At 48.3% G+C, this 25158-nt stretch overlaps 1 protein-coding gene across 2 annotated transcripts in view; it reads left to right on the forward strand.

The window, feature by feature from the left end:
- Window positions 1–279: 279 nt before the first annotated feature.
- The window catches only part of sptlc3 (serine palmitoyltransferase, long chain base subunit 3), a 30513-nt gene continuing 5634 nt past the window's right edge, over window positions 280–25158 (forward strand). The window contains exons 1-9 of one of the 2 annotated variants that reach the window (XM_035400886.1): window positions 280–529; window positions 3163–3366; window positions 4654–4808; window positions 5224–5372; window positions 12615–12739; window positions 14039–14132; window positions 18343–18448; window positions 19349–19568; window positions 21474–21600. In XM_035400886.1, the coding sequence (XP_035256777.1) occupies window positions 419–529; window positions 3163–3366; window positions 4654–4808; window positions 5224–5372; window positions 12615–12739; window positions 14039–14132; window positions 18343–18448; window positions 19349–19568; window positions 21474–21600 (1291 nt within the window). In that variant the 5' untranslated portion in view covers window positions 280–418. The remainder of the gene's footprint in view (window positions 530–3162; window positions 3367–4653; window positions 4809–5223; window positions 5373–12614; window positions 12740–14038; window positions 14133–18342; window positions 18449–19348; window positions 19569–21473; window positions 21601–25158) is intronic. The other variant, XM_035400887.1, reaches the window with a different exon arrangement.

Genomic DNA, 25158 nt, shown 5'->3' on the forward strand with positions numbered 1-25158 from the left:
TATCCAATGTGCTGGCGTACAGAGCCAAAACAACAGCAACAGCAAATATAAAATAAAAACCCACTGTCAAAAGCTGTTTTGGAACAGGATACTTTACATTCTACGGAGATGAATTGCCCAGGACAGGACTTAATCTCCATAGAAGCCATAAACAGGTAGGCTATCTATCAAATACTCTTTTAAAAAGGTAAACCACGGAGCTAAGCGACTAAAGCGTGCAGAGCTGCCCTCTGGTTATAGGTTAACACGACACTGATTTGAAATTCTACGGCATGAGTAAGCGGGAGGGTTTTTTTTACTAAGGAAGTCAGTGCCATAATTACCCAAACAAACCGGTTCCATACCTGGGATTCAAAGAGGCGAAGAAACACTTTGCTTCCTGCATTTTCCCTCAGTCGTCTCTTTTCACAGAGCAGGTATGACAAGAACTGCGGATCCTGTCCATAACATAAACGTGAAGCCTCCCTTCAGCCAGACCAACTTGAAGAGTGGCACAATTAAGAAAAACGGATTCCACAGAAATGCTCAGGTACACGGCGTCACATTTTTCACGATCATTACGGAGAAATAGGGAGTGTGACGCCCATGCTTATCAGTCTAAAGACTATCTTTCAGTCTTTCCACTTGTAGAAATTGCTTGCAAAAGTGTGAAACTACGCGGAAACTGGGTTCTTGTGTGTTGCAGATTTTAGCACAAAACTTGAATTGGAACATGAACATGGAAATATGAATCTAAGTTACAGTAACGTAACCAATTTCACGGAACTCGTAACCAAGTCATAGTAAACTGAGCTGGGTATACAGTGACAACACTGACGTTCTTCCCACTTGTTGCTGTAGCGCTAAAACGTAACGCAGCCATTAAACGTCTACATTTTCTGTATGTACATGCATTGGGAAATAAAGCGATTTACTGTTGCTGTCGTACATTTATGATTAAATATTTTTACCCAGTTTTCCCTGTTACAAAGCCTGACTCTGGCGTTGCGAAGATTTACAAATTGTAACCTAGGGGCACAATACACATATACTTAAGCACAACATTGAGGATTGATGCGATTGTTAGGCTAGCAACATTTACCTTGGGGGAAAGCACATGCTCTATTTAGGTTCAGTGTACAGTTCTACGGGACGGTGGAAGCTACATTGTCAAAATCACCTGTGAAGCGTCAACAGAACAATTCACTGCTGCATGGTCAGAGATAAGACTCAGTGACCCGAAGCTGTATTATTAACACGCAGACCATAAAACAAATATCCACTGGATGTGTTCCGCTCAAATACAGTAGCCTAGGTACTCAAATACTGTAGGTGCGACGAAGCAGGTGTGATTTGTGCAGTGACCACTAGGAGCAGAGTTTTTATGCAAATGCGTCGAACTTTATTAGCAAACAGACCACTGTATGATGATCCAAACGGTGAAATGTAAACATAAGGATAAATCGATACCCTTCTCCTGTCAACTATATAACGATATCAGTACGAATTAAATGTATTTTTCACGCGAGCAAGTTCTGTGACTTGGTGTTTTAATTCCATGCAACAAATAACTAGATAAGAAAATAAAGAAACCTCAGATAAATGCGTTCAGATAGGTCGGGCATTGTGTAAATGTTGAGCTTCAAATGTCACTCCCTTGAGTGAAGCAAAAAAACATATTTACCTTTGCTGGCTACATATTCAAATCAATAGGAAGTAACCCTGGCAAATGTACAACCAATAGGCCTACCTGTCACAGGTAACATTACTCAATACAGTGTATTTTAAAGGTTGCTATTCCAACGTAAGTATGCTTTGTTCGGTCTTGTTTTTGTCACATGAAAAACAACGGTAATATGTTGTAGCCCTCTTTGTGTACCAGTGTAGAATACTGATTATGTAAATGTTATTATAAGTCTACACTCACCGGCCACTTTATTAGGTACACGATGGCACCCCGCTGCTGTAGCCCATCTGCTTCAAGGTTCGACGTCTTGTGCGTTCAGAAATGCTCTTCTGCATACCTCGGTTGTAACGAGTGGTTATTTGAATTGATGTTGCCTTTTTTATCAGCTCGGACCAGTCTGGACATTCTCCTCTGACCTCTGCCATCAATAAGGCATTTTCGCCCAGGGAACTGCCGCTCACTGGATATTTTCTCTTTTTCGGACCATTCTCTGTAAACCCTAGAGATGGTTGTGCGTGAAAATCCCAGTAGATCAGCAGTTTCTGAAATACTCAGCCCGTCTAGCACCAACAACCATGCCCCGTTAAAAGTCACTTAAATCACCTTTCTTCCCCATTCGGATGATTGGTTTGACTTCAGCAGATCGTCTTGACAATGTCTACATGCCGAAATACATTGAGTTGCTGCCACGTGATTGGTTGATTAGATATAGCGTTAACGAGCAGTTGAACAGGTGTATCTAATAAAGTGTCCGGTGAGTGTATATTCTCAAACAGAATCTTAGGTACGGGTCATCAATATTTATTACGCCATTTTCAGTTTCAGTTGGCATTTTAGACATTTTTATCACCAATAATTTATTTGCATAATATTAAATTCTACTGTATAAACAACTCGTTGAAAATCAGATGTACAGTGTGTAAGGTTTATGAATAAGATATGTGCCAAACACAGGGTAACATTTATTAGCATAATTTACTGCCGTACATTTACTTGTCCAGGGCCACTCGCTGTAGGGCTCTGAACATGAATTCACAAGAGTATGTATAAAAATGTAAACAAACGATGAAAAAGTAAGCAATAATAAGCTTAATATAAAAGCAGTTCCAACACAATGTGCATGAATTGTAATTCAGTTACATAGCTTAATTACTCATCCATTATGACTGCATGTGTGTGTGTGCGCGTTTGTGTGTGTGTGTGTGTGTGTGTGTGCTCGTGTGCGTATTTGTATATGTGTCTGTGGAATGGTGTCTTAAGCAGTGGTCTTAAACCCAGAAGGATATTCCTTTGACTTCCTTGCGCATTTGTGATATGTAATGCATATGCAGTCCACGCGTATCATTCTGGCTGGCTGTAACGTAAGAGCTCCTTACTTGAGTGTGTACACGTGGGGAGAGTCGGACTGGTTTCACACTTAGTTCCTGCAGGGCAGGGTGAGTTTGGCTCTAAGGCTCCTGACCTGAAATGTGTTTGTGATTCTTGCTTTGGCTCAGAAGAATGGCACCAAGAAAGTGGTTCCCAGGGTTGTGGAGCCAGGAGGCAGGGACAGAGACGGCTTTGAACAGGCGCCGCTCTACGTGGCGGTCATGACGTACCTTGGCTTCGGGATAGTCACCCTGTTCGGCTACTTGAGGGACTTCCTGAGAGCCGTTGGGCTCGAGAAGTGTCACCTCGCCCAGGAGAGAGAGGAACAAAAGGTAACACCGCCCCACGCACCACGCCCTCCACCCTCACCCTCACCCTCACCCTCACCACCCCCACCCCTCCCCTGACCCTACCACACCCCTTGAAAGCCACCCTGGCCGTTCATCCCTTGTTTTGGCTCAGATTGGAATCGCCATTGTTTCAGCTTAACCAATGCCGCCATTTACGGTTGGGAGTTTGGAAGCAGTTTGTGTGGCTTCCGTCGATACCCAGCGTGAAACTGTGATTATGACGGGCTTCCAGCTGCAAATGTTTGTCATTCCCCGTGATCGACTGAAGGCTGGCTCTCTGTTCTCTGCCCTCCCATTGTATCCCAGAAGCCGTTATTGGCTCATTGCTGTTGTTTAAGACAAAAGCTGTGGGGGAAATTAAACGGGGGATTGAACTGCTTAAAGACATAATTAATACCCTGCAGGGCTGAGATGATTGTTCTGGGCTGACTGCGCTTCGCACTGCTTCTCGGTGTAAGCGGTCCTTAAAGACTCCTCGCCAGGTTTCTTTGCTTGGATTGCACAATTAAACGGCTGCGCTCAGACTACGGCTGAAGGAGGCAGTTTAAAGGACGTTGCAATCAACGGTGAAACCTTTGAAAAAAAAGAGCAGTTTTATCTTGGGGGGGGGGGGGGGGTAAAGAAATCTGTTGTCTTTCTGCTTTTTGTGTGGTGCTCCGTAAAACAAACGATTTTCTACTCTGGAAAGAAGGAGCAAAAGGAGCAAAATTTTGGTTTTCCATAATCCTGTACAAGAAGCATTACTTGTGATCTACAGTAATCTTGATTAGTGTATCCCAGTGTCCCAAACGAGCACAGAATGATTTATCGAGAGCGCAGTTTTTGTCTAGGGACAACCGAAGGATGATATGACAAATGGTAATGGTGTGCCTCTGAGGCGTTATACAGTGGCGGAGTGGCGGGATCTTCTGTCTTCCACAGTATAATCACAGTAGTTCTGACATTTGTTGACATGCTCCATAGTAACTACAAGCACTTATGCAACAGCGAGCAGCTTTAAAAGCCAGAGCTGCTCGTGCCTTCCAGTGTGTCATGCCCCGCGTGCCTTGTTTTCTTCGTCCTAATGAGCACTTCAGCTCCGCAGTCAAGGCCCCAGTGCGAGGATGGTCATTAGGAAGCACATACGGAAAGAGCGCGTTGTTTGTTCTCACGTGCTTTGCCGTCCCAGAATTCACTGCTGCCCTCACGACAGGATTAGACGCGCTGAACGCTGCTGAACGCCGAACGCCACATCTAACGGCCGCTTCCTGCCAAACTGTCCGCCCGCAGGACTTTGTCCCACTCTACCAAGACTTCGAGAACTTCTACACGCGGAACCTGTACATGAGGGTGCGGGATAACTGGAACCGCCCCGTGTGCAGCCTGCCCGGGCCCGTGTTCGATCTGATGGAGCGGGTCTCCGACGACTACAACTGGACCTTCAGGTACCGCCACCGCCGGTTCTGCAGAACACCGAAGGTTCCATCTCCCTACCGCTACCAAGCCAACACATTTCAGCACCGATCTTATGGTTTTAAAAAAAATTAATGTCCAAGGACAGTACTGTAGCAATGGATGTTTAATCCTAGGCACACCTTTTGACTTATATTCAAAAACTGTAGTATAGCACTGGGCACTGCTTTCGTGCTATCAACCACAATGTCCTGTTGCAGGAAACAGTGGTTGGTAGAAATGCAGGAGAGGGATATCTGGTTTTTCTATAGAATCCATGTCACTTACCTCCAGATCAAGCGTAAATCAGAAAAAAAAAACTGAATGAAATCACACTAAAAATGTATTTAAGCAAGGTGGAGGGAGATGAGTGAACAGGCAAAACAAAAAGGTCTTCTTGCTTTGCAGGTTAACAGGAAGAAGCATAGAGAACGTAATAAACATGGGCTCCTACAACTACCTGGGCTTTGCCGAGAACAACGCCAGCTTCCTCAGAACTGTGGCTGACACCACAGACGAGTACGGACTGGGGGTCTGCAGCACCCGACAGGAAATGGGTCAGTTGGCGGTTGGCCTACATGCGCGCCCTCTCTTTGTCTTTCACTATCTCTGTTTATTTACTCATAACCAGTGTGCGCACTTACGCATCGCAGTGTCCTCATTTTATCGCTGTTTCTTTTTTTCTCAGTGGCACTTTGCTTATATTCCAAACAGTAAATGGTTGTATCCATGGCGATGTTAATCTAGCCTTACCGTATGCACCCTGTTGTAGGTTATTGTGAATGAGGGCATCTGCTGAGTGAATAAACGTGAATGTACGTACCCACAAAGCGTGGCAGGATTGGTGTCAGGTTTAATGAGGCTGCCCTGTGGATCTTAAGCCTGTTTGCCTTAGCGACCTGTCCGGCGCTGGTGGCAGCCCACAGCTGGTCATTTTGAAAGTGTGCCCCTTTATAGTCGACCTTGTCACAGCTTGGTGCTCTAATGGGCCGTTCTTCATGCGATACGCGTTGCTGAGACGGTGACCCTACTGTCCTAGCAGTTTATGCGCGTTTATACTTTGGATCAGGCGAAATCGCTTGCTGTAGACATTGAACGAACGATTGGCCTTTTTCGTTCAGTCATGTGATCTGCTGGTCTCTGGCTTCTGCGCAGTCCTAAGAGAGGAAGCCGCCGGTGTGCGCTTGCGATTCGCTGCTGCGAGGCTCGGCTTTGCGTGTCCGTGGTTACCAGTTTGATTGACAGAGTCAGCAGGTTCCTCCCTCGTTGGCTGGCAGGTTCTAACTGAAATGTGTGGTCAAGCTGAAACACTTTCAGAATGAAGACGAGCGTTTTCACAGGAAATGGGAATGGAACTGAGCGAACCGTGGGAAAGGGGTGTGTTGAGCAACACTGCTTCTATGGAAGCCTGCGTTTCATGGAGTATGACATGCGTTATTCGAAGGCTACACTCCTTAATTGCCCCACCCACCCTGGCAGCCATCTTTAATGAATTATTAATTCTTTGTTAAATTACGCTGGATGAATTACAGCGCAGGTCACAGCTCACAAGTGCAGCTTGATAAGTCACTGTGGACTATGAACCTGAAAGCTGAGAGAGACCACAAGCAGATGAAGGAAACTGTCCCCCCGCAGTACAAGTGAGAAGCCATTTCGGCTCCTGAGAGTGCTACTGAACTGAGTCTTTACACCGACTGTCACAGCTTTGAGCCTGGCGGTCCCTCTTGAAATCAGAGCGTACTTCTGTCAACAGCAGTGCTGTCTCCCGGCCAAAACCCGAAAACCGGGCTTCCTCTCTAAGCTGTCCCTGAAGACAGAGCTGGTGTGTGCGCTGCGGTATCTGAGCTGTTTCTGTAGTAAACATTGGCCGCGGTCTGAAAGGTATGCCTGAAAGCACACCGGCCTTTTTAAGTGACGTGCCTGAATGCGCACATTAAGTTCTGCAACTGAAGTACAGGAGCGTCTGAGGCTGTTTCCACCTAAAAACAACATCACCCAGTGAATACCTCAGGCTGGACATGCCAGGTGCTCCTCAATCTGAGTTTTTAAGGCTGCTTGGTTATCTGAGTATTTGCTTAACCTCAAATGCCTCTTCCAGTTCTCCCTCACTGTTCTGGTTTTAGCATTCAAGTTAATCCTTAGAATCCTCTAATATTTACCTATTTACACGCTGAGTGCAGTTTCTGATTCGCCCTCAGTGATTAGCTTTACAATACTGTGCATTACTAATATTGGCTCAAAGACATTGCCTAAAACCGCCCTGTATAGTGTGCGTGTGTGTTTGTAGGTGTGTGTGTGTGTGTGTGTGTGTGTGCATTTGTGTGTCCTTATGAAATCAAATGAGCAGTATTTTTCCAAGGACAAATTTAGTTGGTAATTAAAACTGGGGACTTGAGGGGCCGCTTGATGACGTGGCCATTCCTGTGTGATTTAATGCACGTAATGTGCAGCCAAAAGGATTTATTCCTGTAGTTTACATTCAGGGGAAGAATGGGTGTGTTTCTCTGTGTTATTTGTGGTTTTTGCCTGCACAGTAACTGAAATATTAAACCAGAGCAACAACGGAAGTTTTATACCCTTAAAGGGTTTGAATGCGTCCTGAGTTTTATATTACAGGCTCACCTGACATTGTATATACTTCTGTTGTCTAATCACCAGCTCTGGGAGCGTCGGGCTGAAAGTGTGACGCTCCTTTGATGTCTTTATGTTTGTTTCCTTCGAAAATAGGTTTGTTTCTGTGTGTATTATTCCGCGCGCTTTGTTGTCTTCCTCTGGCTCACGGTGAAGAGCGAAGAATAACAAGTGCCGCGGTGTCTCTCGCGGGGCCTTATTAAACGCCAATAATTCATTAAACCGGAGTTAAGCGTTTGAAGTGCGATGCTACGAGCCCCCGCGGCAGAGCGCGTACCAGTCCGCCGGTCTCGCTTTAGTTTCGGTTTCTTTTCCGAATGTGTAAATTTCAACAAATGCGGATTACTACGAGTTAACAATGCGCAGGATATGAAAAACTCGGCAAGCCATTTGCAGAAATCTGGATAGAAGGAACTCAGGTGCATGTTATCAGGTGCTCTGCTTTGCTCCTGGTGTGGCCTAAAGATAATAAGAAATAAGGTTTCATATTCCGAGTTTGGGTTTTCCTGAATATTGCGAGTGCAGTTCAGCTGTAAAATTCCGTGAGATGGCAATTGCTAATTGGATACTTCACTTGATGGGTGTTTTTGAGGGAATGCCGGATTCAGTGTATGTTTTGATTGGACCTGGCAGTTTTTGCATGTGATGAAGGATATTTCACGTACTCACAGAAGTTACTGATGACCTCCCGGACTTCACAGTGGCCAGAAATGGGATATTCCGGGTTTTATGATTTAAAGCAAAAAAATTAATAAATAATATAACTCCAAAGCTACTTATACAGCGCATGTTATGTTTCCAAAGGCTACTTATACAGCGCATGTTATGTTTCCAAAGGCTGTATATATGAGAACATTAATTTTATAGTTTTTATTCACAATTATAATACATATAAATATCAATTTTTATATTGTGTTGGTACTTCACAGTAAAATGAACTGTGTTAATTCACCTCTAACATATGAGTACATTAAGGGCCATATGTACTCTGTGAGAGTTGATTTAACACTGAACGTTTTACCGTGTTCTTTCCTTGAGTGCAGAGGTTGCATTTACCATAAGAAATAGTTAAAAAGAAAATAAGATTAAACATAATTGTAAAGCCGACTGGTCAACAGGAACCACTAAATTAATCTACTACCCCTTTAAGTGAGATGCATGACCGAATAGTTAATTAAATGTTATTTTACTGAAGGAGAAAAACCGAATCAATTACATTTGCTTTTGGGCATGTTTAAATTATTGCCCTATCAATTATTAACGGACATGAAGTCATTACTTTGTGTATGTATGTGTGTGTGGGTGGGTGGGTAGGTGCTTGTGTGTGTGTGTGTGTGTATGTATGCCTTTGTGTATGTGTATGTGTGTGTGTGTGGGTGGGTAGGTGCTTGTGTGTGTGTATGTGTGTGTGTGTGTGTGTGTGTATATGTGTTTGTGTGCGTATGTGTGTGTGTGTGTGGGGGGGGGGGGGGGGGGGGGGTAGGTGCTTGTGTGTGTGTGTATATGTATGCGTTTTGTATGTATGTATGCGTGTGTGTGCATGTGGGCGTTCGCGAGTGTGTGGCCTGTACAATAATTAACAGACAGGAAAGAAAGAAACATCCAATGGTTAACTGACCTGTTAAGATACAATATATGATGTGTTTTATGCTCCTATGTTAACGGTGGACTGAAGGATCCATTTTTCTTGAGGAAATAAAGACCTGTAGGGGCCATTAAATGAAAGTACGTGCATGAATAACACCCCCACCCTGTGGTTCCTCAAGTCATGAGCAATTTGCCGAATGACCCTGAGTAACCTTGACAGAACAGGTAGTAGCTTTTTAATTTAAAGGAATGATTCGGACAGATCCTAGTAATCACTACAATAGAGACGGTGAAATGTCAGTTCTCACCAAAACCAGCTCTACGCAGAAGCAGTCTACTCTCGCAACAAAACTCTTGCAGTCTACTACTGTACTCATATTTGTTCTGCTCCTCTTATTGTATACCTTATTGTACTCCCAAATCTCTTTAGAAAGGCCAGTAATTTGTTTACCACCGTTTATTTGGTTTAAACGCATTACTGAGTGCAGGCGCAATTTCTCAATTAAAGGCAATGAGCTCTAGTCTGGGCTCCAGGTCTCAGCTGCTTGACAAAAGTGAAAATGTTTTTTTTGGTTTTTTTTTTTCATTTTTTTTAGTTCTTCTTTTGTGGAGGCTCAGTAAAACCGCTGAACCCATAAAACAGGAAATACAGTCCAGGTCTGAAGCAGAGTGTTTCTGTGCAGACTGTTTGCGACCTTGCCTCCTGAATTTATTCATGGTCCACACCTCTGTTACCTTCTTTTTCTTACTCTTGTGCTCGGGCTGTGAGTTCGGTTTGGCGTGCTTGCTTGACCGTCTTTCTGTACAACTCTCCACGGCAAAGGAGGCTCGGTAATGTTTTACTTTTAGGGGTCAATATGAAAATAAACAAGCAAGGCATAACTTAACATAAACCAGGGCTCCCCAGCTACGAACCTGGAGACCCACAGTGTTCAGTGTTTGTTGCTGTTCACTGCTTAATTTATCAAAGCATTTAATTACACAGTTAACACCTGTTTTTATGTCTAACCTATGTTATACAGAAGGCCATTTTGCTGTCAGTGACCAGGGTTGGGAATCCCTGATGTAAAACCTACATAAAGCTGCTCTCATACCCTCCATCAATGCACTCGTCCGTGAGCCAGCAAATTCTCCCCACAATAGAAGCCGCACAGCGTACTAGAGCAAAACTAACACTGGCATGATGAGGAGATGTGTGCTTCTGCTCATGGAGTCATCTTTCTGAACCTAGGCTAGCCTGGAATTTTTTTCCTGCTGCCACAGAATCATGTTTGTAGTCTTCTTACAGCATAATCCGGACATAAGCTATTTAAGGCTACACAAGCACTTCATTTGTAAGAATTAGGTTCTCCATTGATAGGCGAAGCTAGCTAACATTAGCTAGCAAGGTTTTCCAAACGCGAGACAAATGAACGTCAGACGCGGTAGCCAAATTCAGCGCTCTGTAATTTGAAACTAGCGTGTTTAGCTAGATAGCCTTTAGGGCACAGGCTTTGCTGGCAGTGAGTAGATTTGTGGGGCATTCCAGAGCCAAAAACATTCTTTGAACTGTGTCTGTTGTGTGTGTAGACCGCAATTTCACAATCGCCTTGTAAAAATAATCACCTGACATTTTCAACTGCTGTGCTCACTGAAATGACTTGACAAAATATTGAACAATTCAATACCAGTATTTTCCAGTTAGCCAATAACTGCAAAAGATGAATTCCTTGCATGCAACCAACTATTCTGATTCTGATGATATTGAAGTTCAAGAATTGGATCACAATTGTGGCTTTCCTTGCTTTTGCTTTTCGGTATAATCTAGTTGCCATTTATTCCACGCCAGATAGATGTGTGGCCAACGCCAGCCACAAACAGTTTTTAATCTGACCTGAGTTAATCTGAGTCAGCCATATCCCCCTTCATCTTCTGTGATGTCATTCTTAATGAGACTGACCCTTGGAGCAGCAGAGCGGAGCACTCATCTGTGTGTGTGTGTGTGTGTGTGTCTGTGTGTGTGTGTCTGTACGTGTGTGTTTGTGTGTGTGTGTTTGTGTCTGTGTGTGTGTGTGTGTGTGTGTGTGTGTGTCTGTGTGTGTGCGTATGTGTGTCTGTGTGTGTGTGTGTGTGTGTCTGTACGTGTGTGTTTGTGTGTGTGCGTATGTGTGTGTTTGTGTGTGTCTGTGTGTGTGCTTGTATGTGTGTGTCTGTGCGTGTGCGTATGTGTGTCTGTGTGCATGTGTGTGTGCGTGTGTATCTGTGTGTGAGTGTGTGTGTGTGTTGCTGGATGGTGTGTGTTAGATGGGCCTGTACCAGGTCTGCTGCACTCTCACAGTCAGACCGGCTCTAGCAGCCAGAGCATTGCTACGCACAGGTGGCTTTGGTCATTTTGTTCTGGGAATAGCACATTCATTAAAGGAATTCCATCCACTTTTTTTTTCCGGGGTCTCATTTACTTCCACATTCCCTGTGTATCCGTGCGCACAGACCTGAAGTGGGACGCTGTGGAAACGCCTCGTCTTATTTCACAAATAGAGTAGAAAAAACGTAATAGGAGTGGAGCAATATCTCATCCGTTATCAAAGTAATGCAATGTCACTTTTTTGTCAGACTGGGTTATGGTCAATTGCCCTGTCCTTCATTGTTACAGGGGAGCAATTCGGCAGCTAACCCCTCCTCCCACGGCTCCCTTCTCTCCCCTTTTCTTTCTCTTCGACAGACCGTACCGACAGGGTGCGGGCGGCTAAAAACGTTGAAGTGGCAGAGTGTCTTTCTTCGACTCGGGCAGTGTAAGATTTAAGGCGGTGCTGAGCAGCGTGGTATTGCAGGGGGGAGGGGGGGGCTACGGTGTTCTGGCGACTCGCTCGCGGCGGCGTATGGACATCACACTCTTCCTCAGGAGAGAAGAGGCTGCCTCTGGGGTTAGAGCTCGCAGGAGGTGTGTTAACGCCCCCCCCCGCGCATTCTGAACTTTGCACACCGGAGGGCGCGGTGCGCGTAGGTGTTTGCCGGGAGGGCGTGGCACTGTTTGCGTTCATCTCGGGTGCACCGCGCCATTTCCTGTCTTCTTCCCAGCAGCCGGGGGGGGGAGCGGAGTCGGGGAGAGCAAAGGGGAGGGCCCTTGCCGTCGCCGTTCAGTCATTGGGCAGCCAGGCTGTCCGTCAAAAGCGGTCGTAACCACTGAATGGAAATAATATTAGAGATTTGTGTTTATTTGAGTACAGCAGGCTAGGTTATGTCCAGCAGTATGCGAGTCCTTGCTTCGACCAATCACGGTTCCTGTTCCCTCCTGCTAACTCATTCAGAGTTTTGGGCCTAACAGCTGTCAAAACGGTGCTTCCTCTGTTTCACTCACTTCTTAATTTAGAAGGTTCTCTATTTCTCAGTCTATTTCTCGTAATCCATTTTCATATGGCTTTCCATCCTGCGGCCTAACAGTGCTTTACAGTGAAAGGGGAAACTCATCTGAACCGCCACCAATGGGAAGCGCCCACCGCATCATAAATGCGCAGCGTCAGTCAGCTGAGGTTACGCCAGCCGCAGATCGGGGGGGTGTGTCCTCGCGCGCACTGAGTGACGGCTGCTCCTCCCCCTCCCAGGTAACCTGAGCATCCACGCGGAGCTGGAGGAGCTGGTGGCCCAATTCGTGGGGGCGGAGTCGGCCATGACGTTCGGGATGGGCTTCGCCACCAACTCCATGAACATCCCGGCCCTGGTGGGAAAGGTGAGCGGTGGAGGAGCAGGCGGCCTCCTGCACATACACCCCTGAGGAGCGTCACTCTGAGGAGCGTCACTCTGAGGAGCGTCACTCTGAGGACCGGCTCCCTTTAGCCAGCTCCCTCTGGGCAGGCAGAGTCCCTGAGCGTGTGTCTGTAAAGAATGGGCCTTCAGAGGCTGTAGTAGAAGGGGCATGTGTGTATGCTCCGGCTTTGTAATAAAAAACGCATTATTAGTTTAATGCAGAATAACATAGAAAAAGAGAGGTGGGCAATAATCCCACTGCAAACTTGTAGTGACGGGGAAGCAGTGTCGTAGCCACCGCTTCAGCGCACCCACTCTGCCCCCTGGAGGTGGAAGTGTGAAGCGGCAACGCACCGTCGAGACGGGCATCCGGGAATCGCCGCCGGCGATTCCGCGACGCTTCTGTAGCCGGCGTCTCCGAACGAGGGGAGGGCGTGGCCTGAGGGCGTGCCGTCAGCGACGCCGTGCCGGGCAGCCCCTCGGACCCGCGGGCGCCCCGTCCCGCCGGTCTCACCGGGACAGCCGCCCGAGTCGCGGAGCGTCGCGGCTGAGCCGCTGTGACAGCTGCCGCTCGCGGTCCGGGGCCAGCCATTGGGTGGCGAGAGAGAGCAGTATGGCTCGGGGCTGCTTTTTGAGCAGGCAGCGTGATGGTGAGCAGCTGTTGTGCTGGTTCACCGATTACTACATCACACGGATGAGCAGAGACTGGACATCGGGGCTTAGGCAGACCCATCCGTATGATATAAGCAGTGTCTTTTTCTGAATTGGCACCCCTGCAGAGGAGCAGATTTACTGCCCTGGAGTGCTCTCAGTGGCTCCTGAGAACCGAAACAGCGTGAGACAGGAGAAGAGTGATTCCCGCGGTGAGATGAGGCCGCTGTGGAGCTGGCGGCCACAGGAGATGACCGTTTCCTGTGCTGTCCCTCTGACAGGGTTATCTTAGCCCATAGGTGATGACCATTTCCTGTGTTGTCCCTGTGACAGGGCTGTCTTAGCCCACAGGAGATGATCGCTTCCTGTGTTGTCCCTCTGCAGCTGATGACCGTTTCCTGTGTTGTCCCTCTGACAGGGTTGTCTTAGTCCACAGGAGATGACCGTTTCCTGTGTTGTCCCTCTAACTGCTGATTACCGTCGTCCCTCTGCAGCTGATGACCATTTCCTGTGTTGTCCCTCTAACAGGGCTATCTTATCCAGAGGAGATGACCATTTCCTGTGTTGTCCCTCTCTCAGGGCTGTCTTAGCCCACAGGAGATGACCGTTTCCTGTGTTGTCCCTCTCTCAGGGCTGTCTTATCCTCAGTGACGAGCTGAACCACACGTCTCTCATCCTGGGAGCCCGGCTGTCTGGCGCCACCATCCGGGTCTTCAAACACAACAGTGAGTAGCCTGGTGCCTGGTGCCCGCTTACTATCACACAGGGGCAAGGCTGGCATTAGCCCTCCTGTGCAGCTGACTGACTGACTGACTGGCAGGGGTGCTGACTGTACCTCATTCAGCAGCACTGCCTACACCAGGTGCCAACCGCCCCCAACCGTTTGTGATGATAAACAGTCTGGAGACGATTTCAGGGAGGGCGAAATTGACTGAATCTGCTTTTTAATGGTAGAAATCTGCAAGGGAACCAACGGGGAAAAGCTGTGAAAGGCACCACAGCATACACTGGATAAACAATTTAAAAAACAACAATGCGACAAGTCGCATTTCAGAACATAATAGCCTGCTGACTATAGCAGGCTGTTGTGTTAGTAGCCATTACCAGCCTACAATAATGGTAGCCATCATGATTTTGGCGGTTACTGTTATGGACTGTTTGGAATAAACTAAGAAAAATGTAACAATTGCAGAATATTACTTAGTAAGTAATCACAGAAAGAAGCAGTCGCAAAGTGCATTCCAGTTATATCGGGGCTGATCCTGGTTTCTCCCCTCTCTGGGCCCTGCCAGAGGAAGCACTTTAAAACGCCGCGCCGACGCGTCGCTTCACGCAGTGAGCCGCACGCTTCCGCTCTCTCTTCCGCGGCGCTCCTCGGAGCGCGCTCCGCCCGTCTTTACGTTCTCCCTCGCCGCCGAACCGAACAGCCGCCATATCGACCGACCGGAACGAGAGATCCGTCCGGTTTCCGACTCGTTTCATTCCGCGGTTAAAACTGCCCGGTGGGTCGGCCTGGAATTTCAGTGAACTGCATGTTGGGGGATGCCCTCCGCAATGGCAATAGAAAGTGAGTGTGACCGGTTTCAAAATGCGTGCAGATTGCTGTTCGGATTTTTAACTCTTCTCTTAGATAGCTTATGCATAGGGCCACCATTTTTGTCTCCAACCAGTTGACCTGCTGGGATTTAAACTTGTATTTCAATGGTTATATCCTCCAGGGGTCCCCAGATGTACTCCAAATACAATTGAGTTTTTACAATTGAGACGTTTATAAAAAAAAATTGTTGATAAAGTTTATCGAATATGGGGAGAGTCAGGAAGGAAAGTGAACATGGATGGAGGTTTAAATGCTATGAATACTACATTACATTACATTACAGGCATTTAGCAGACGCTCTTATCCAGAGCGGCGTACAACAAGTGCATTAGTTCAAAGTGCAGAGGTGCAAAAGAAACATACTAGAGTGAAGTAAAGATCGTAGTGCCAGAAGTGACCACATAGATTAGGACTCCAACCCTGTAGAGTAACCTGTTCAGCAAACAAACAATCCTGCCAAGTACAAACTAGCACTGATAGCTACAATACTAGCCTGTCTAGCTACAACACTAGCACTACAATACTAGCCTGTCTTTGAGCCAGTGGTCCTCACTTCCTGGTCCTGGGAGAGCCGAAGGGTCTGCTGGCTTTCGTTGTTACTCAGAACTTGAGTGTCCATGTCCACGGCGAGTATTCAAACCGAATTTAACGCGCGTGTCGCTCGTAAGCATCGCCGTCGATCATCATCTGTGCTCAATTAGCGGCAGTTACTCCATCATCTCAGATTACTGAGGTGGTGCAAATGGGATTATCGTTTGAGAAGTGGCAGAGGACTGAAGTACACAATGCAAGAAAACGATTGGGTTTTCTTGGGAGACGAACCGGTGGGCCTACTTGTGCAGCACAAAGACTGGATACAAAAGCAGAGCCCCAGAAGCAGAATTAGCATAGGCACAACAGGCTTCCCCCCCCCCCATATATAAAGGGAAATACGATATTAATCTGTAGTCTATGCACTAGAACTATGCGCCAGACACTGCCTGCACTTCTTCCTTTGTGTTGGCGTGGTCCCTTTTCCAGTAGAGGGAAATTGTACCATTGTGAAGCTATCTGGTTTGGGATCTGACTTTGGACTATCGCACAAAAGGCAGGCACACATGCAGCAGCCATTTGTGCATCAGGGCTTTACAGTGCTCCCATTCTAGGAGCATTTGCTACTGAAAGCTGATAATTTAGGAGCACATTTACTAGTAGTGCGCTCCTGAGTCTTTCAACGTGGGAGCAACTGTGCTCCTTTGAAAAAATGTCTTAAGCCCATCTTACACCCCAGACCTTTTGTCTTCCACGCACAGCCTTTGTGTGTGTGTGTGTGTGTGTGTGTGTGTGTGTTATGTGTGTGTGTGCGTGTGTGTGCATGCATGCGTGTGTGTGTGTGTGTGTATGCGCATGCACATGTGTGTGTGCCCAGTGTCCGTTCCTCCTTCACCTTGCTCCCTGTTGCTCAGATAAACCCAGGTCAGGGTAACCAGTAACCAGTAAGGCTGTACAGGTCCTTCAGCACAGCTACTACTGAGCTGTACAGGTCCTTCAGCACAGCTACTACTGAGCTGTACAGGTCCTTCAGCACAGCTACTACTGAGCTGTACAGGTCCTTCAGCACAGCTACTACTGAGCTGTACAGGTCCTTCAGCACAGCTTCTACTGAGCTGTACAGGTCCTAGAGCACACCTTATACTGAGCTTGAAATTCCTCTAGACAAACCGACCCAACCGGCTAGCCCACTGAGATCGCACAGCTGAGATTTCAGCTGCATTTTTCACCCTGGAATCCTTCCTGCTGAGGCGTGTCCTCTGCTGTCAGGCATTTGTGTTGTCTGGGGGTGTCGTGGGCGGGGAGGGGGGGAGGGATAGAACGCCATGGGGATATTGGTGCCTCTCCCAGACGTTGTTTACCGTCTCTGGGTTTGGTTGATGTGTGCCGGCTCGTCAAACGCTGAGCAAGAAGGTATTTCACGAATCCGGACTTGAATGGTCCGTGACAATATCGCACGTGGAGAAGTCTGTCACATTCGCAAAGGTTTGCGTTCCTCCCGTGTCTGACGCAATCCTCTCGCAGAACAAACCAAAAAATATTATTGTGCATAAGTGATTCTCAGCCACTGGCCGTTTGTCAGTCGTTGTATTTCTGTCAGCAGTCCTGCTCTGTGTCTTCGCTCCAACATTCTGTGCCACGTTATTTCTATTTCCCCTTTACAGTGCCATCTGAAGCGCTAAAGTTAGAGTCTCAGTTTGCAGTTGTTCAATAGCTCCATCTGCTGGACACAGTGAAGAAACACCAGCTACCACAGAGAGCCAGACTTTAAATTATCCTCATTTTGATTGAATTGCGATTGAATTGCCGAGTCTTCTGTCTTGTTCTTATTATGGCACAAGAATGAAACATATCAGCGGAACATATCTATTCAAAAGGTACCTGGCCACCAGTAGAGTATCAAGATTACATACTGGAGGAATAAGGAATTTTTTTTTCCTGTTTTTTTTTTTTTTTTTTACTGTCATTTATACACAGCCAGTCTTTTGTTGGAGTGTGAATGAGTTCTGGGAATCGGGGGTGTGCCCGCGCACAGTTCCCAGAGATAAACGCGTGAGCGAGCCGTCGGAGGGCGAGACGCTCCTCCGCTCTGTAATTCACACGTTCCGCAGAGGCCGGGCCACAGGAGACGGGAGAGGAAAACGCAGCTCCTCTCGGCCGAGATGCGCCTGAAGAGAACCTTCTAGAAGAGAATTATCCTTTGTGTGACGTCCACTTTGCGCATGCTCAGTGCAGCGTGCATTCTCTACAATTCACAGAGGGCACAGAGGTCAAACCTACAAATGCAGCCGTGCTTTTCTAAACGTTACGAAAAGTTAATAACTAAAAAGACAAAAGAAAAAGTTTTGAGAAGGAGGAGTTACCGGGAGAGGGATTGCGTCCTGTCACAACCAAGAGACCGCAGACCCTGGAGGAATTTCCCAGTAGCTCAGAGAGTGGTGTTCGTCCTGTATGGATTAGAAAGGGTGAAAGGCAAAAGTTTTGTTTTTGTTTGTTTAACGAGCACTCTGTCTCTGTTGGCCAATTAAACGCTGGTGGAAAATCTCCCTGAGTCCAGCTCTTCTGTCCCTCCCTGGGGTGTCACCAGAGGAGTGACACTCCCCCCCCCCCCCCCCCCCTCGCTGGGGGCCGTGTCTTTCGTGGAGAGGGGGGAGGGGTATACAAGCACATGCTCCATTAATCCACAGGGGGTAAAACGGTCACCTTGAGGAGCGATAGGGAACAGGCTGATAGACTGCCCCCCGCTGGTGAATGTGCAGAGTACTCTGAGGGCGGAACCATGCGGTCGCTGTCCTGTGTTTCCCCAGACATGCAGAGCCTGGAGCGCATGCTGAGGGAGGCGGTGAGCTCCGGCCAGCCTCGCACCCACCGGCCCTGGAGGAAGATCCTCATCCTGGTGGAGGGCATCTACAGGTGAGCCCCGCCCCCGGGCCCCAGCCCCGCCCCCGCCCGCCGATGACCGGGTCAGAGGCGCCAGCGTTCTGGCCCCACCCCCCCGGGGGGTAACCTGGGTAACCGCTCTGCTGTCCCAGACGCTGATTATAGACGGCGGCACAGCGGAGGTGCGAGGAGAGGGCGAGCTGAGATTCGGGGATAGCTGAGCTGTCTCCTGTCTCTGCCCTCCTCTCTATTATCCCCCAGAGCATTACACCGCCAAATCGCCCATCCACTCTGCCTCCCTGTCCGTCTCCTGCACTCTTCCTCCACTCTCCCTCCCTCCCTCTCCGAATGCTCTTCTCTTTTACCTCACTGTTCATTTGATGCAATTCACTTCTCTTCCCTCGCTCGCGATTGGCAGGTTAACTCAAACGTTTTCCATCGTGAAAGATCGCAGGTCTGCCGTACAGACCCCAGAGCTCCTTCCGTCTTTATTCACGAGGTCCAGTGTCCCGATACCAGTGACTCAGTCCAGACCAGCTTAAGGGGACTTAAGAACACTCGTACCCAGGAACTGTCAGACCGCCTGGATAAAGAACAGAGCGCGTTGCAGCCGCAAAGGGGCGGTGATGGATGTGGTGCTTCCCAGCCCTGGTGAGGACGGCTGACGTTATTGCCGGTGTAACCTGATTTAGGTGAGCTGCAGAGGTGCTTAACCGGAGCGGCAGGCTCCGCGGAAGGCCCTCCGGCAGTCTCCCTGCAACCGACGCGTGCCGGGGAAATAAATTTAACCGGCTGGGTGAGACGGGGGGAGGGGTCGCGGGAGGAGGTGGAGGTGGAGGTGGAGGTGGAGGTGGAGGAGGAGGAGGAGGAGGAGGAGGAGGAGCTGCAGGGTCAGAGGCCTGAGGCACGGCTCCCTTTGTGTCCCCCCTCCAGCATGGAGGGCTCCATCGTGCGCCTGCCCGAAATCGTGGCGCTGAAGAAGAGGTACAAGGCCTACCTGTACCTGGACGAGGCGCACAGCATCGGGGCGGTGGGCCGGACGGGCCGGGGCGTGACCGAGCTCCTGGGCGTGGACCCCTCGGACGTGGACGTCCTCATGGGCACCTTCACCAAGAGCTTCGGGGCCTCCGGAGGGTACATCGCGGGGAAGAAGGTAACGAGCGGCCCCCTTCTGAAATCCTTACCCCCCCCCCCCCCCCCATCGCTCCCAAACGCGCCCCCCAAATGTTCCTGCCACCATCGCCGTGGCCTCCCCTAAATTATTATTTGCCAATTAATAAGCGAGCGTTAGCGTGCGACCCGCATCATGGATGCCGCGGGCATAGAGGGCGGATGCCCATGCTTTCTGAATTAGGCGTCTAAGGCGGTGCCCATCCTGCCCAGTCCCAGTGCTTTAATAAAGTGACGGTGCTTGGCGCCGTGCCAGCGTCTTCTCGCGGAGAACGCTGGAGCGTGTTCCGCGTTTCCCAGCATGCCGTGCGGCAGGCATGATAATGAGTGGAATGTTAACAGAGCTGCTTCGCTGACAGCTGTTGATGGTAAACGCTCGGTAGGGGGGCTTTGTTCATTTGAAACGTATTTGTTCTGTTATATTTCAGCCGTTGAATTCTTCAGATGTGCTATATAAATTCAATAGAAAACTTACATAAAATGGTCTTTCAGTAAATGCTTTTGTTCTGGTGACATCCTGAATTTTTTAAACGGTCGAAATTGTCATTTTTATTGGGTGGTTGCCAAAGATATGTTCTTATTAAGTTCCGTAGACATTCTGCTGATGTCATCAAAATAATTTAATTCAGCCCTTCGTAAAGACACTGTTGTTCCTGGACATATATTCTCCCACACGCACACACATGTACACACATGCACACACACATGTACACGCACGTACACGCACACACACACACACACACTCACACAGTGTAATTAGATGTCCTGTTCCCAGAATGGACTGGAAGGAAGCATGTTTGTTCCACCCTAAAGCTGGGCAGACAGCAGGAGAGCTCAGACCCCTGCAGGAGAGAGAGCCGGGACCGCAGTGTGTGCTGCTCTCTCTCTCACCCCTCCCTGCTCACATCCACAGAGCGCGTTTCAGAGTGCAGTGTGTGCTGCTCTCTCTCTCACCCCTCCCTGCTCATATCCACAGAGTGCGTTTCACACACTTCCCCTCATTCTGCCAGCTTATCTGCTCTGTCCCACAATGCAAAGGCGCAGCCGTAAACCTCTGGGCCTGAAGTGAAAGCAGATGCTCATTACGTCCCTGCGTTTCCCCTAAACTAAACCTGCCCCCCCTCACCAATACACACACACACACACACACATACACTCTTACACATGCACATACACACACACTCATAAACACACACACACATCTGGACCCCTGTCCCCCTCACCAATACACACACACACACATCTGGACCCCTGCCCCCCCCCCCTCACAGGGGCTCAGGAGGAGGCAGATGGCTGCAGAATGAGCTTGTGCTCAGAGAGGGGCTTCATGCTCACGCTGACCATCAGCTGCAGATCACACACAGAGCGCTTGTGCTAAAGACCAGGAGAACACCAGTCGCGTTTTAAAAACTGTCGATTTCATTCTTTTTTAGCTCAGAGAATTTTAATCAAATGCAGGGGCTTTAATTAAACAAAATCTACTGCGTTATATTTACTGGTTCAGTTCAACCTGTGATTAAACCCACTGAAAGCTGTTTAAAACTCAAACTGAGTTACTGCAGATGTAGGGCACTCATCAGTTCACTGTGCCCCCTCTAGTGGAAATGATGAGCAACTGTCCAGGAACAGCAGTTCCTGTCATAAGGGACAGGTATTGTAGTATCATTTGTCAAAAAAAGATAAGTGCCCAGCTGAAATCACCCTCAGATATTCCTTTATCATTATAACCAATATAAACGTTTGATAATAATTGAACATATTATCTCTGTCTTTAAGAGTGTGGCTGTGAGTAAGCTGTGAGTTCCTGTTTGTGCTGTTCTCATTGCTCAGTGCTCATTCTTGTCTTCCTCTGGTTTAAATGATCTCTGTATGTGTGTTCTTGCCGCAGGAGCTGGTGGATTACCTGAGAGCGCACTCCCACAGCTCTGTCTACGCCGCGGCCATGTCCCCGCCCGTGGCCGAGCAGATCAACCGGGCCATGAAGTGCATCATGGGATTGGACGGCACCACGATAGGTCAGAACCCGCACAGGCACTCGCTCTCAGCGTCAGGCTCTGAAGCAGTCACAAGCCAGGCTACGCACTCCTGGAACACAGTCCTGCTGTCCTGTGGAAACATGCTAGCTATTAAAGAGGTGGGGGTGCTGGTGATGGGGGGGGCGTTCATTTGGGAAGGGAGCAGGTTTAACTCCAAGCACACGTGACCCCTGGTTCTGTGGAAATCAGTTTCATATGCTCAAGGGTAGCCCTGCTTTTCTGCCTCACGGTCTAGCAGCCCCTGAGGTAACGGCTTTGGGCACCGTGCAGAAATCGCCAAGCTCACAGACCAGCTCTTCTCCGCAGGTCGCTCTGTTAAGGGTAGTCACCGATTAGTCGAACGCAATTACATTTCTAAATATCGTCATTAGCAAAGCCGACTAACATGCTAAAGGGCTTTTACCACAGTTTCACATGCGATTTAATGGCGCATCCAGGGAACCAGGCAAAACGCGCAACAGGAACATTCACCCTAACTTTCCAGAAATGTCCAGGGAGCCAAAGATAATTCTATGGGAGACACTCATAAAGATCTGCAGGTTCAGCTGTGCCTCTTTGGAAGTGTGCCTCAATGTGTCAGAACACATTATCAAACAAACGTCACCTGCTTCAGTCCATCGGCATCGGACATAGATACACTGTACGCACGCTGAAACATTTCATCTAGGAGAGATTAAAATTTACTAAGGGGAAGATCATGGTCAAAACATTGTGCACGTTGTGAAGAGGATTATCGAAAAGCCCGTTCTGGAAACGTGCGCTATATTGGGAGCGCTCAATGGCGGGTTACGGTCCAGATGTTGCGCGGTTCTCAGAGGCGGTGATCACATCCGCGCGCGCGGCGCGTAGGATCCGCGCTTTGAGACGGGACCTGTCGGAATTACGGGGGGATTTACATAAAGCCGTTTTACCGCCAACATCTGCTGAGAAGCGCGCGAGGGCGAACTGGAGTGAAATTAGTTTAGTGTCTTAATATGCCGAAAGAACTTAAGAAAGCGACATACTCATTATTGTGCCGTGTGAGACAGAACACAGAGTAATGGCTGACTCAGAAATACATTATTATTATTACTATTGATAATAAAAGTGATAGAAATAAATGAATGTATTCATAAATTTGTTCTTATTCAGGCTGTCTTGTAGTACATGGCTAATATGGCCTGTGCTTTATTTGCTAGTCAGACACCTTCTTCCAGCCCAGTGTAATAACACTCACATGCAGTATATACCTGGATGTTCACTGAAGTGATCTAGGTTGCCTTTACTCTGGATCAGGGATCTTTAACTCCGGTCCTGGAGGGCCTCAGTGTCTGCTGCTTTTTGATGAGCTCCTCCACTTAAGCGCTTCATTTGAGTCACTGATTGGCTGAAGACTCCGAACACCTCGTTTCCCTCCAGGACTGGAGACCCCTGCTCTAGATTACAGAGTGGCAGAACCTCAGTTGGGAATGAACCAATCTTCCAGATGGGCCAGTGGCCAGAGCAGCCTGGCAGCGAAGCAGAAACACCTCTTAAACAAAATAACAGGGATGGTGGTGGTGTACTCCAATTTTACCCCCTCACCTGTCTCTGCAGTCACTGCCCTGTGGTGTAGAGCAGTTCCTTTAGTTTTTCTCCTCTTTTTTATTTGTTTTTAGCGGAGTGGTGACTGACCAAATTGGGCTTTTTTTTTTGGCTGGTGGCTGTTACATTGTTTGTGTCCGTTTTATATGTCTGAAGTAAGGGTGTGTGTGTGTTTGTGCACATGTGTGTATGTGTGTGTGTGTGTGCGTGCGTGCCTGTGTGTGTGTGCGTTTGTGCGTGTGTGAGGGTGTGTGTGTGCATGCATGCATGCATGCGTGTGTGTTTGGTTAGACCCTTTGAAATACCTGCCAGTCTATTTCTAAGCAATTAAGAGGAAACAGAACTCAGTATCCAAGGCTTAATCTGGGCCAAAAGGCCTCAGAGCAGAATGGCCTGCCTATTCCTATTGATTTGTATTTAATTACACTTACCTGAATCAGACCAAATACCTGTCTGCTCTGAATTAGGGTCTTACCATGAAAAATCCATCACATCCTGTTTAAAAGCAGCACATGCGTCAGTTAGCCTGACAAAACTAAAACGTCTGGCACTGGGTAGCGCTTGCACTCTTGTGTTGTGGGGACCCCAGGCTGGTTGCTCTTGTGTTGTGGGGACCCCAGGCAGGCTGCTCTTGTGTTGTGGGGACCTCAGGCAGGTTGCTCTTGTGTTGTGGGGACCCCAGACAGGCTGCTCTTGTGTTGTGGGGACCCCAGGTAGGTTGCTCTTGTGTTGTGGGGACCCCAGGAAGGTTGCTCTTGTGTTGTGGGGACCCCAGGCTGGTTGCTCTTGTTTTACAGTTTTTCACACAAGATGACTGGAACCTTAGAATTAAAGTTACTCTGGTAAACGCTAATATTAATTTTGTATGTTGTTAAAAAAAAAAGCAATCCTCAGTTGTTGATGTAATAAATAGGCCTTAGATGTATATTATACACAGGGCTGCATGTTTGGAGGTGAAGGGGGTGGCTATAAGGCTGGCGTTTTTGTGGTACATTGTTCATTGGGGCAGGTAGAGAAGCCTCCTGTGTGTCAGTGCTGATGCCCTGTGAGAATGCCCTGTCTCTCTGCCATCGGGTCAGTGCTGATGCCCGTGGGAATGCCCTGTCTCTGTGCCATCGGGTCAGTGCTGATGCCCTGTGAGAATGCCCTGTCTCTGTGCCATCGGGTCAGTGCTGATGCCCTGTGGGAATGCCCTGTCTCTGTGCCATCGGGTCAGTGCTGATGCCCGTGGGAATGCCCCGTCTCTGTGCCATCGGGTCAGTGCTGATGCCCTGTGTGAATGCCCTGTCTCTGTGCCATCGGGTCAGTGCTGATGCCCTGTGGGAATGCCCTGTCTCTGTGCCATCGGGTCAGTGCTGATGCCCGTGGGAATGCCCTGTCTCTGTGCCATCGGGTCAGTGCTGATGCCTGTGGGAATGCCCTGTCTCTGTGCCATCGGGTTAGTGCTGATGCCCTGTGTGAATGCCCTGTCTCTGTGCCATCGGGTCAGTGCTGATGCCCGTGGGAATGCCCTGTCTCTGTGCCATCGGGTCAGTGCTGATGTCCGTGGGAATGCCCTGTCTCTGTGCCATCGGGTCAGTGCTGATGCCCGTGGGACTGCCCTGTCTCTCTGCCGTTGGTGGCTTTTGGGTCTTCTGAACCCAGCGTCTCTGGTTCGCATTAAATGGCCAGATGGTTGCGCTCTCAGTACTGCGCTGTGGGCCAGTTTAAAGCTTCTTGTGGCTTTAACTGACACAGACGATTTAAGATGCGTAGAAAATGTTTTAATCTGCTCTATGGCACAGAGTTATCCTAAATATCGTTTATGATGTGGCAAGACACAGATGATCACATCATTATTGCATTATTCTTTCTTTCCTTTATTTCTTCCTTTCCTTCTTTCTTTCTTCAAAAAGAAACCACCAATTTTTAAGAGCAATTATGGTCTCATTTGTGTAATTTTTCAGACAGCCTGCCCCCTCACACACACATGCA

The sequence above is a fragment of the Anguilla anguilla genome, chromosome 18 (assembly GCF_013347855.1).
Source record: "Anguilla anguilla isolate fAngAng1 chromosome 18, fAngAng1.pri, whole genome shotgun sequence".
Lineage (NCBI taxonomy): Eukaryota > Metazoa > Chordata > Actinopteri > Anguilliformes > Anguillidae > Anguilla > Anguilla anguilla.